Here is a 13,324-nt window from a genome sequence, read left to right as displayed (position 1 = left end):
TAGACCTTAGACTGCCAAAATCAGTTGTCAAAATTGACAGTTAGTGCTAAGATGTCCTCAGTTTTGTTTTGTATACATGTACAGATATTGATATTTAGGTATTGATTTCCAATGGTATTGTGGTCTTCATCATTACTCTCACTGTATCATGAGTGGTAACAATTGGCATTTAAAGATTTTCAGTAATTATAGGTTACTGCATTTGTATGGGAAAATATGAACGAGTTTCTTGGATGGAATGCTGCACAACCTTGGGAGTGCAGTATATCCTTCTGACAAAACGAGTTCATATTTTCCCATACAAATGCAATAACCTTTTTATTATATGCTCATTTAACTATTCTACCTAAGGCTTAATTATATAAACAAAATACACTGCAAGAAACATCGTAAATGAATGTATGCCGTATTCCAAACTAAATACACAAGCGCAGATTTATCATTACACAACAACGACATTATTAATGCGCACATAACTCCGCCCAGATAATTTTGAACTTAGTCGCGCACTCGGCATAACTTTCGAAAGAAAATGGCATGTCTAGTTAAAATTGAAATTTGCAATCATATTGTGAATGAATATGCATTGCAACAACTTTTCCATTTGATATGGAATGAATAGATTTTGGTATTTTGTTTCGATTCGATGAAAGTTTGTGATTTTGGACTGGATTCATCTGTGCAGATTGTACATGAAATACATCAGATTGAAGCGGTGCGGGAGAAGTGTGTTTACGTCTGCAAGTGTGTTTGTTTTGTCATTGACTATTTTAAATCATAATGTGGGAAAAATATGAAGTGTTTCAATTGCAATTATCAAAAAGACGCTATTGAATTTAATGTTTATTTCATTTTGAGTACAGTAAGAAAGATGTAATTGCACTTGGCATATAGTCAAAATTACAGTACAATTTCGAAATGTGTAATTAAGCTTGAGAACTGATGACAAGGCTCATATAATTCGGATTTGCAAAACTAAGAAAGTACATTTTGAGGAAATTCTGGATGTAAAACTGTATGCATATATTTTTTGCCATTCTTATTACCAGCTAAAGGAGACACTTTATGTCTTTATAGCTTGCATGTTATTTGTAGGTACCAAGCAATTTTATGCAATCTAGTGTCTATCGCAAAATCTGAAACAATGTTTCAAAAAGTGGAATGTAGTAAAACAGTTGGTATGTTGCAGTCCAGAAAACATCTACTTTAGTTCATTCAGAAACAAATTTAATCAACCAAAACGTATTGCGCCTACTATGTGAATGTACATGGTTTGTTTGCAAAATAGTTCCTAATACACTATTGGGCACACGTGTTGTGCGCGTGGGTGCAATATGAAGGTGTGCAATATCATAAAATATTGAACAATTCTGATAATGTAAAGTTAACGGAGAAAAAAATGAGCATATAATAATATAGAATATTGAATAGCATGTCTAACAACCAAGACATTGTATACCACAGACGAAGGAAAGAAAGAAAGAAAGATTGACGGAACTGAACAACAAGTAGTATCTTCTCTTATTGTGTTATGTGAGAGAAGACGAGAGAGAGAGAGAGAATGAGAGGAGAGAGATCGAATCAATAATTTATTTGACTGTTGTTTGTCAAACAGATAAAAATAGGCATAAACCTGAAAAAAGAATCATAGAGTGAAGCAAAGAACTGTGATAAATTAATGCAGTTCTGAAATTAGTTGATAAAGAATCGGCTTGTGTCTGAATGGTCAGCATTGGTTTAATTAAGTAATTATAGATTATTTTCCCTAACAGATTTATTAAACAAAATATTGTATAAATAATTATTGAAAACCTAGATTTTGCATTCCAGGTGTTGTTTTGTCGATTGACAGCTGAACAGAAAGAAGTGTATCAGCAGTACCTTGACTCCCGAGAGTGCCAGTCAATATTGTCAGGGAAATTTATGGTTTTTGCTGGTTTGATAACTTTACGGAAGATTTGCAACCACCCTGACCTGTCAACAGGAGGGCCTCGTGTTTATGTTGGTGATGATATAGGTGATGACAAGACTTTGCAATATGGCTACTACGAGAGATCTGGAAAAATGATAGTAGTAAAGGCACTTCTCAGACTGTGGAATCAACAGGAGCACAGAGTGCTATTGTTTTCACAAAGTAGACAGGTAAATATATTAGGTCACTTAAAGGGACCTGCCGGTTTGCCCTTTCACTTAAGCGTTTATTAGGGTCCATTTCATTTTCCAGTCAGTACTGTGATTTATTTTATTTCTTTGAGTATCTATTTTCAAGGTTTTGGACTCCAGTTGTTGTAACACAGGAAAAATTAACATCTTACACAGATTCTGTAATGTATCATCATCATCATCATCATCATCATTGTTATCTCCATTGCAATTGTTTTGGTCATTAGTGTCATCATCTTCATCATCATGGTCATCATCACCATCATCATCATCACTACCACCATCATCAATGAGGTTTTTATCATCTCTTGTCATTATCTAATTTCTATTATCATCATCCTTTTCTTCTTCCTCTTCTTTATTACATTTATTTTTAACAAAGGCCAAAACACTCAAAACTCCTATGTATGAACTTTTAGACCTTGTTTTCCTGATTTTAATAAAATAAATCATTAAATAGTTTATTTAATTTATTACTTTGAACAGATGTTGGACATTCTGGAAAACTTTGTCAAAGATGAGGGGTATAGGTACTCCAGGATGGATGGAACTACACCAATATCTGCAAGGCAGCCCATTATTGACAGGTACAACAAGGTGAGAATATGCAAGCTATCAATGAGTCTGGAATCATCAAAATATATAAGGCTTCTGTTTAAAATGTTTTTGAGTTTATATGAAAATTTTTGTGCAGTCATTGCATTTAATCATGATGACATTGAACTTAATTAGAGAAGGAAATAGAGAAAAATAAATGTGCTGTTGAGATGATACATTGAGTTGGATTGGTTTCATGATCCCTGAATCTTTGTGGCATAATATTTGGAGTGAAATATTATCACAGATTTTATTGGTTGCATGCAGAGGGAGTAAAAACCAGATATATGTATTTATGAATGAAGATTGAAGTGTTTGATATTTGTTAATTCTAATAAATAATGCTGTATACTTGGATTCCCAAACACCATACATTCAGTTGTTGTTTTTTTCAAAGTGGAGAATTATTTTATGTTTTGAAACAGAAGTGAGTACCATTTGTAATCTAAATAGCCAACACAGACAAAACTTTTGGACATGCCAGAATTAACAAAGACCTGGAATATAGATACAGCTGTTGTAAGAGCTTACATGATGAATATTAAGGGGCAAAACAGCACCACAATTTCGGACGGAATTTCTTCCTGAGATTTTCATTCAACAACTAATGAATGAATCTGACATTCGAACATTTCTTTAGGGCTGTTCCATTTAAACATACATGGTACCCAGGGAGGGCAGTTTAAAAAAAGATATGCTGGGGTACTTTGATTTCACAGAGTTAATATTAAAATGATAAAATGTCCCCATCCCCCAGGCTCCACCCCAGCAGATGGATCATGATTTTAAACAGTTGTGTAGATTTATAAATCTCTATCTTAAATTGCACTGGAGGAATAGTGATACATTACTGAATGCTGCACACACACACACACACACATGCATGCATGCAAGTGGTCTTAATCGCTCTCCATTACGGATCACTGCCATCTCACCTGTCTGTGTGGGTTCGAGTCTCGGATTCAGCCAATGTGGGTATGTGAGAAAGCTTGCCAGTAGCTTCTCGTGGGCCAGTGGTTCTTTCCGTGGTTTTACCAGGTTCTTCCTTTCACCATTAATACTGGCTGCCATGTATAGCCTATCGTGTGCTGAAAAATGGCGTTAAACCCTACAACAAGAACAACAACAGCATGCATGCAAACACACACACACAAACTGGATAGGTTGAATAACAAAATCCCAACATTTTTCTTGGGATAAATAATTTTGTAATGAGTAACTTTTGAATTATTCCATTTGTGAATTCTTAGGACTCCAGTATCTACCTCTTACTGCTGACCACCAGAGTGGGAGGTCTGGGTGTGAATCTTACAGGAGCCAACAGGATAATTATCTTTGACCCAGATTGGAACCCCAGCACTGATACTCAGGCTCGAGAGAGGGCTTGGAGAATTGGTCAAAATAGGCATGTAACCATCTACAGGCTCATTACTACCGGGACCATTGAGGAGAAAATCTATCACAGGTATAAAAAAAAGCAGTTTTTATTATCTTTACACAGTAGATTATAGGACATCAAGTAATTTTTATTAACTTTACATGGTAGATTATAAGAAGTAATACTAAATTTTATTAACTTTACACAGTAGATTATAAGACATCAAGTAACTACTTTTTAATTTCCAGAGTAGATTATAAAAAATCAAGTAACACTGCTTTTTATTAACTTTTGACAGTAGATTATAAGAAATAAAGTAACACTAATCTAATCAAGAGGGATAAGTGTTAACCAAACACTTGTCAGATCAAGAGGGATGATTGTTAACCAAACACTTGTCAGATCAAGAGGGATAAGTGTTAGCCAAACACTTGTCAGATCAAGAGGGATGATTGTTAACCAAACACTTGTCAGATCAAGAGGGATAATTGTTAACCAAACACTTGTCAGATCAAGAGGGATATGTGTTAGCCAAACACTTGTCAGATCAAGAGGGATAAGTGTTAACCAAACACTTGTCAGATCAAGAGGGATGATTGTTAACCAAACACTTGTCAGATCAAGAGGGATAAGTGTTAGCCAAACACTTGTCAGATCAAGAGGGATAAGTGTTAACCAAACACTTGTCAGATCAAGAGGGATGATTGTTAACCAAACACTTGTCAGATCATGAGGGATGATTGTTAACCAAACACTTGTCAGATCAAGAGGGATGATTGTTAACCAAACACTTGTCAGATCAAGAGGGATAAGTGTTAGCCAAACACTTGTCAGATCAAGAGGGATAAGTGTTAGCCAAACACTTGTCAGATCAAGAGGGATGATTGTTAACCAAACACTTGTCAGATCAAGAGGGATGATTGTTAACCAAACACTTGTCAGATCAAGAGGGATAAGTGTTAGCCAAACACTTGTCAGATCAAGAGGGATGATTGTTAACCAAACACTTGTCAGATCAAGAGGGATGATTGTTAGCCAAACACTTGTCAGATCAAGAGGGATGATTGTTAACCAAACACTTGTCAGATCATGAGGGACATTTGTTTGTCAGAGGGTGTACAGTTTTTTCTTAAAACTCTAGGAAATATTTAAACATGATTTTGTTGATATTTGTAATGATCAGTTAAAAATGAATACATTTAAATTTGAATCACAAACAATATGGTAAAGTGCCAACATGAAAGTAAGACTAAAAAACATGGAAAATCTTTGTCCCCATTCTTTTGTTAAAGTACCAAATCAAAATGTCATCTAACAGAATCAACACAATTATTTTTGCTATTACAGAATGAAGTGCTACCTGAAAACTACAAAATTAAATCTATTGTTTCATGATGACACAAGATGTATATAATTGTATGCATCTGAAAATATTAATTGCAAATATTAGACTTCTAAAAAGTGCATATCGCAAAATAATTCAAATATTTTCTTTTGAAGGCAAATCTTCAAGCAGTTCCTCACCAATAAAGTTCTCAAAGACCCCAAACAGCGAAGATTCTTCAAAACCAATGATCTCTATGAACTGTTTACACTCAACATAAGTGATGACAAGAGAGAGACTGAAACTGCCGCCATTTTTGCTGGCATGGGGTCAGAAGTCAGGGTCAGACTGAGAAAGATCAATGTATTTGATGAAATAGTAGCTAAGAAGAAGGCAGTGGAAAAAAAAGAAGACGAATATGATGAACAGAAAGATGAAGCAGATGAAATCAAAAGGATGAGGGAATTAGCAAAGAAGTTAAGTAAGATGATTGGCCAGGGCTTTTTCCAGAAGGATGAAATCTCAGATGAAAGCAATCAGTCAACAGATGCAAAAAAGTCAGAAGAAAAATTGCCTGAAGATGAAAGTTCATCAGGAGATTATGTAAATAAACAGCAAGATCAACAGTCATCAGAGGGTCACAAAATATCATCAAAACAGATTAAGAAAGCTGAAGAGGAGAGACCATCTATTGGTTCGAAGGCTGAAGAATCAAGTAACAAGAAAGAAAAGCATAAAAAGCATAAAAAGAAGAAACACAAGCATAGTAGGAAACACAAGGATGCCAGTAAGTTTGGCCACCTGTAAATCATTTGAATGACACCAGATTTCAAAACATGGTTTTATATGGCAGCAACTCACTGGATACGTCTGTAAAGATTTGTTGGTAGCAAGTGAAAAGTTTTTTGGAGAAATTTAAGGGCAAAATAATTAATGTTTACATATGAAAAGAATTTAGAATGCTTAATATGTAGCAGTTTGAATGTATAATTGTTAAGCATTAAAATATGAAATATTTATCTGTCATATTATACAGCTATTTGTGTTTTGCTTATGAAATGTTATGAACCAGTAAATTCCAGATTGCCAAATATTGAGAAATATATTGGTTGGTAAAACTTCATATTCACTGAAACAAAGGTTTAAAATTGTTGCTTTACATGAGTTAGTGTTTTCAATTAAATGATACCACAAAAAAAGACATTTTGACATTATGAGAGTGCAGTATCATGAATAATTGCAAATCACATTGTATACCCATGTTTGCTGTCCCATTATGTGAAGGCAGAGCTGGGTCTGTGTGTTTATTGTATGTTTATTATTCAGAAATTCTGCTACTGTGAGACTGTAGGCTCATTTGAAATCTTAATGTAGTTAGGCCAAGACTCACTTGTTGATTAGTGGGCAGGTCATTCTGATCTGATATTTTCACTTACAGCTGATAACATGTGACTAGAGCATAACAGAGGATTGCATTTCTATCCATGATTTAACTTTGCAATAAGTGTGACCATTATTGGAGTGTTTCATGATTTTTAATGGGGATAGATGTGATACGTTGTGTCAAGAATTCTTGCAATTGTTTTTGTCATTTTATAGTGTAGAATTTGATTTCATATAGAATTGTTTTGTGTCACTTACATATTAAGAAATATTGCAGACCTTTTCACTTTTATTAAATTCCTGTTAACATTATTGATCATGAAGAATTGTGTCAGAATAATAATTTTATCTTCTGAAATAATAAATATTATTTCTGTTATGTAGCTTTTGAGGGAGAGACTATCCCACATTTGGACAAATGTAGGACCTACAAAGCATCAAATCCTGATGAAGTTATGGACCAGAAGAAAACAGAAAAGGAGAAACAAAAAATGTTGGATGATTATGTTCTCCAGACTCTCTTTGAAAAGACAGGTATTTATCACAAGCATACACGTTTTCTGGGGAAAAAATGCAGTTAGCATAAACATTTTCAGAGAAGTTAATGCCTGAAATTTGTTAATGAGTTAGGCTGTACATATTTATCAAAGTAATTTATCAGATATTTAAAAAATTCATGTTACCATCCAAGCAGGTAATGTGAAACTGTCCTTTACATCCACAACAATGTATACAAGTTTTGCATTTCATTTAACATGATAAGAAGACTTGTATAACATGCACACATAAAGGCTATAGTCATGCCTGCAGTATCATACAATCACTATATTTGTCTGTAAATTGAATTTAATTTATGTCTGTAATATATTGTATAAAAATTCCTGGTTCTGAGATTTCTTGTTTATCTAGGCAATCTGATTTGAATGGTGCAGTATCTACTACAATTCTATTTTATTGTTAATAGTCATTCATTGATCAGGATTCGATGTCAGTCTGTATAAAACTGAGTTTGAACAACAGATTAGACTCAAGGGTTTTTCATGGCATTTATTCATCGTTTCCAAATCAGATTCCAGCCTTTAATTCCACAGATTATTATCATGTTGATGTACACATGTAATACTCATTTCAGAATAAAGAAAGAAAACGACCTTTTATCGTTAGAAATAACTGGAAAATGATTTCAGTATTCTTAAATTGAACTTCCCGTGAATGAGCATATTATGGTGTTGCTAATGAATGACATGATATAGGTATCACATTTCCTGCTGCTGTTGCATCATGGTCAGCCTAAATACCATTTATGCTGTTGCATAATGCACTGGCAGATCTGGGTCTGTGAAGTTTTTAGGAGTAATCATTAGAGTGAACAACATAGACCCTGATCTGCAGGTGCATTATGCTAAAGTAAATCAGGATCTTTGTACTTTGCAATTTGACTGAATTTATAAGCATATATAATAGTCTTAAGGTCCTCTTGTTAATAGTCACTTTAATTATACTTAAGTTGTTGTATTGAAACTTCATGATGACATTACTATAGGTTTAAAGTTTGTATGCTGATATGCCTTCATTGTATCATTCATGGTCAGAGACATTTGATTGTTTGCTCATGGCCTTTTATATGCTTTCAGATATACAGGGTGCAATCAAGCATGACAAAATTATGAATGATGAAAGAGCTGATTATGTTATCATTGAAAGTGAAGCAGACAAAGTGGCTAAGCAGGCTGCCTTGGCGTTAAAAAGATCAAGGTCACAATGTTTGAGTGCCGCTTCTGGAGTACCAACATGGACTGGACAGCATGGGGGATTAGTCAAGAAGTATGACATCTGTCCGTTTCTTGTTATTCCATCCCCAACAAAGTTAAAGAGGGGAATTGACATTTTGTCTTGTTCATTTATGTTTCGTTTGTTTGGTTGTTCATTCATGTATTTATTTGTTTTACTCTCATTGTTTTGGATGCTGTTTCACATACACTTAATGAAAATTGTTATGTGGCTGCATGTCCAGAAAAGTAACAACAATATAAAAATTAAGCTATTGTGACCTGATTTTCTTGACTGAGTGACTTGTCTTTTTTAGCTATTCATTCATTACACTCTCAATATCTTGGTCCTTATTTCACCTGCACACATGACAATTGGTATGTGGATGCATTTCAATGAGAGTAAAATAAAACATTCAAAAATTGGGTCACTGACCTATTTTTATGATTGATTGGCTTCTGCATTTTCATCCATTAGTTTCTTATGCCCTGGATACCTTTTACCCTTGTTCACCTACATTTATGAAAATTTGCTTATTGATACATCTTAGGAAGAGTAACTCAACAAAAATGAGGTCATGGTGACCATGGTATACTGATTACCTTGTATAACCTATCACATGCTGAAAAATTGCATTATACCCATAACAGGAAGAAGAAGTCTAAGGTGTTGAATAACACTGGATTTTTTTCCCCCTCTTCTTTGTTTTTGAACATCCTTCATTTTCCCACAGTTAAGTAACAGCTGAATCAGAATTACATTTCTGTTTTTTGGTGGGATACAGTAATACCTCGAACATTCGCAAGGTTAGGTTCCAGAACCAGTCGCAGATCAGGAGGAATCGCGAATGTTTGGTATGAGTCACTAAAAATGCTAATAAATGCTTATTTCTAGGGTTTAAACCCTAAATATGACCCAAATCATGCTCCCAAAGCACTTTAATTTCATTTAAAAGTTAGCTTAATACATTACCCTTAAAAAGAGAAATAAATGGTTGAAGTAAAAATAGAGTACAGTATCACCTAATGGGTATTTGCCACACTAGCGCATTTACAGTACGGTACATGTATACTAATATTACCCCTATACTAATTCATTGGCTGCCGTTTTCTTTTGCAGTCACAGTAAGGTAAAACCAAGTAACGAATGGGACTGTAAACTTAATGACTGATGTTTTCTTTGTCATTGTCAGGAAGGTAAACTAGGTAAACTTCATATGTCACAGAAGTCATATAACGAAGGTACAATTCGATAAAATAAAGAAAACATGTACCTAGAGGGTACCAATGAAAATTTCGTGAATCCGTGAATTCGTGAATCCAGAAAAGCGAATGCACAAGGTATTACTGTACATTATTTTACAGTTTACAAGGAAAGACAGTGTTCTTCGGAACTCTTGTTTTGAATGAAGATAAATTTAACTTTTCACTAAGATTCACAAGGTGGCATTAATCTTTTATAATGGTGGGTCAAAGGAATGGTCAAGGTCATAGGGAAATATCAAAGCCTCAGTGTTAAATATTATGTGATGTGTCTACAGTTTTCAAGAAAGTCTCTTTTTATTTCAAGTTAGTCTCGGTGGAAACTCAACATATCAATCACTTTGGAATTAATGTGGCCATCCATCTGTAGACACACACACACACACACAAACAGAGACACACACGTGAATGTTAAATATCTTCTTAGCTAAATAAAATGCACTCTTGACAAAAGGATGGTCTTTTGTTTGCATAACTTGTCAAACACGTTTTTATTACATGTTTTCTTCTGTTTTGTTTTGGAAACTTTTTCAGTGTTCTTTTTTATTTTATTTTTTTAAAGCGAGATTATTTTTAGTTTGACAGGCTTCTCAAAATGTTTCCGGATCACATTAATTCAACAAGAAGAACTGTATCTTCACTGAAGTACAGAATGAATTTCATACTTCCACAGTTTTTATAACATGTCAGTCCATATTAATATAAAAAACTGGGTTCATGTCTGAACACAGTTTGAACATAATTCTGATTATGTGTGGTTAGGAAACTGACTCTCCAACAGTCCACCCAGCCAACAGCCATGCATATCATTCTGCCAGCATTTGAGCCAACCATCCAACTGTCCATCCATCCTAGTCTCTTGCCATCCATGCTGGCAGAACTTACTAGTCCAAATCATGCGACTTGTTCATTGAAATGATACCATAATACAATTAGGGACAATGGCAGTGCCTCACTGATGTGAATGGGGATGTTTGACATGGAATGACACAAACAGTGTGTGGATAATCTCATTGTCTTTTCAGACTCAAACCCCTACTATGGAAGGAACTGAGTTAAATTTTAAAGCAGCTGTTTAGGAAATATGTTGTGTATTGTGGGCTTCTGAATGCCAAATACCACCAACCAGGCCATTAAGGGCAAGGCATGGAATGCAAAGTTGAACTTGCCTCCTTCCACATAATGCCACAGTAACTAAAAATGATGGAAACATTGGACCTTTCGTTAGATATGATCCATGATCCAGGCAGTTCTAAAGCATTCTTCTCAGAAAGTTATCTAAATGTAATTATTTTTGCCACGTTGGTATAGAATGCAATTTATTGCATTTACTGCTGAGCTTCTGACATGAAATAAGAACATTGCAGCAGTAAATAAAACTACTTCGCTATTCTGCAAGATGGGCAACAATGTCTTTCACCCCACCTCAAAGCCCATGCTTAACATCATGGCAGCAAATTCATTGTTAGACCTAACATTGCTTGCCATTTTTAGCTTGCCAAAAAGCAGACAGGGGAGTTCTGACATGGTCTCAGTTCAAATCAATTTCAACCTTTAGCCAGAATCTTGCTGAAGGTAATATCATATAAAATACATTTTCTGGCAGCCCTAGCTTCAGGTTGAGCAGGTTATATCCCCTTTAAGTAAACTTTGACTATCTCCAGTTCAGATCAGTTGGTCCTGATGACACACCCAGGCTTTGTAGCTAAGTATAGGATGCAGACAGTGAGTCATCAGAAGTTAAGGAACTTAAAAGTGTCTATTTCTTCCAGTGAAAGATGGGGTTGAGGATAAAACCCATGCACTGTAGCTGAAGTGGGTTATACATTCTGTGTACTCTGAAGTCTTAAAAAATAGAGTCACCTCATGAAGATTTAAGATCATGAGATTAGAATGAGTTCTGTGAGCCCTGTATTAGAACTTTACATTTAGCTTCAAGGTGTGATCGAAGTAGTTGGCTGGCATGTACGCTCAACTTTCTTGAGTTTTTATCTCTGGAATCCAGCTTCACAGAGACAAGATTTCACAGCTGGTGGGTCCAGTGGCTGCTACCCAGAGGACCACCAGACACAAGATTGATGTTAGCACAACCTCCCGACTAGCAGTAGTTTAGTTTTTATGCTGGTATTGCTTGGAAGATATTTTGGTAGGAAGAGGATATTAATTTTCTTCTTTGCCATATGAAGTTATCGCAGAGCATCCATTGGTTGTGTTACTCCAAACTTATCCTTCACATAGGGAATCCAGCCATTCTTGCCTCAAAGGGTGCACGTGGTATAAGTAGGATGCTTAGCATAGTTTTGAACTACATGTTCTCCAAACAGTAATATGATCAAGGAATGCTTTTGTAGGAGAAATATAATTTTGTTGCAGAATTATGTTGTTCTGAGAATTCTTACTAGATCACATTATTATAAAGCACTTCTAACCTCCCCACAAATGCAAATATCCAAGTTGATATATCATTCAACTTGAAGATGGCGCCTCCTAGTGGTTGTTTAAGGGAGGTAATATGTAAGAGTTTCTTCCCTTGGTCTATATGGTTACATAGATGGAATTTTTTTCAGGCAGTGGAAGTTTTTTTTTCCTAATGTTATTGCGATAAGATAAATTTTTTTCTCTTTACCTACATGCCTTATTTCAGTCATGTTGTAAAACTCTAAGTATGTTTTAAAATTTTGGAATTTGAAGTTCAGATTCAAATTTTGTGCTCCATTGACTATCTTGCAGGCCCAAATTTGGTCAGAAAAAGAACACACTGCTGGCAGGCCCAGATGATAAAGACAAAGGACCTTCCACATCTAAGACAGTGGTATGTAACCTTATTTCTGTGTGATACATATGCAGTGTAGCACATACATCTGCAGTTCCACATTTTTGTGGTTATGTGAGATGAATAAAGTAGGGGGATAAAATTTGGCAATGTCCTAGTTTAAATAATTTCTGCATATGTTGCCAAAAATGAAATCTTTCAGTGTTCAGAAAGCTTATAGACAGTCTTACATGTGTTTATTAGATATGAAATTGAAGAAGTTAATATGACATTGAATAATTTTTATTGTTATGACATAAAGTTATTTACAAAAAGTTGAATAATTTCTTTTGTCATAAACTGAATGATTGGCATATGGTATTACTCAGATAATTTAAGAATTTTTTTTATGAAAAAATATTTTGATTCAGGTTAATCATTTTAATGACAATGCATCACCAGATAACATTTATTACATTGTATTATAGCATGACATAATTTATATGAAGAGACATTTTACACTGATTACAGTGTAATCTCAGAGTGCTTAAAATAGGATCTCAGAGTGCTTAAAATATGATCTCAGAGTGATTAAAATGTGAACTCTGACTGATTAAAATGTGAACTCTGAGTGATTAAAATGTGAACTCTGAGTACAATGTGATCTCAGAGCGCTTAAAATATGATCTCAGAGT

General features: G+C 34.7%; 1 protein-coding gene across 1 annotated transcript in view; it reads left to right on the top strand.

Moving 5' to 3' along the window:
- LOC149805913 (DNA excision repair protein ERCC-6-like) overlaps positions 1-13,324 on the top strand; it is a 53,160-nt gene that overhangs the window by 32,338 nt on the left and 7,498 nt on the right. The window contains exons 15-21 of the mRNA XM_089950677.1: positions 1,831-2,142; positions 2,650-2,760; positions 4,011-4,225; positions 5,639-6,249; positions 7,230-7,379; positions 8,480-8,669; positions 12,608-12,689. Coding sequence (XP_089806803.1) covers positions 1,831-2,142; positions 2,650-2,760; positions 4,011-4,225; positions 5,639-6,249; positions 7,230-7,379; positions 8,480-8,669; positions 12,608-12,689 — 1,671 coding nt within the window. The remainder of the gene's footprint in view (positions 1-1,830; positions 2,143-2,649; positions 2,761-4,010; positions 4,226-5,638; positions 6,250-7,229; positions 7,380-8,479; positions 8,670-12,607; positions 12,690-13,324) is intronic.

Source organism: Sinohyriopsis cumingii, chromosome 2 (assembly GCF_028554795.1).
Source record: "Sinohyriopsis cumingii isolate HCF-2022 chromosome 2, ASM2855479v2, whole genome shotgun sequence".
NCBI classification, from domain to species: Eukaryota; Metazoa; Mollusca; class Bivalvia; order Unionida; family Unionidae; genus Sinohyriopsis; species Sinohyriopsis cumingii.
This window is presented reverse-complemented; position numbering and strand designations above follow the sequence as displayed.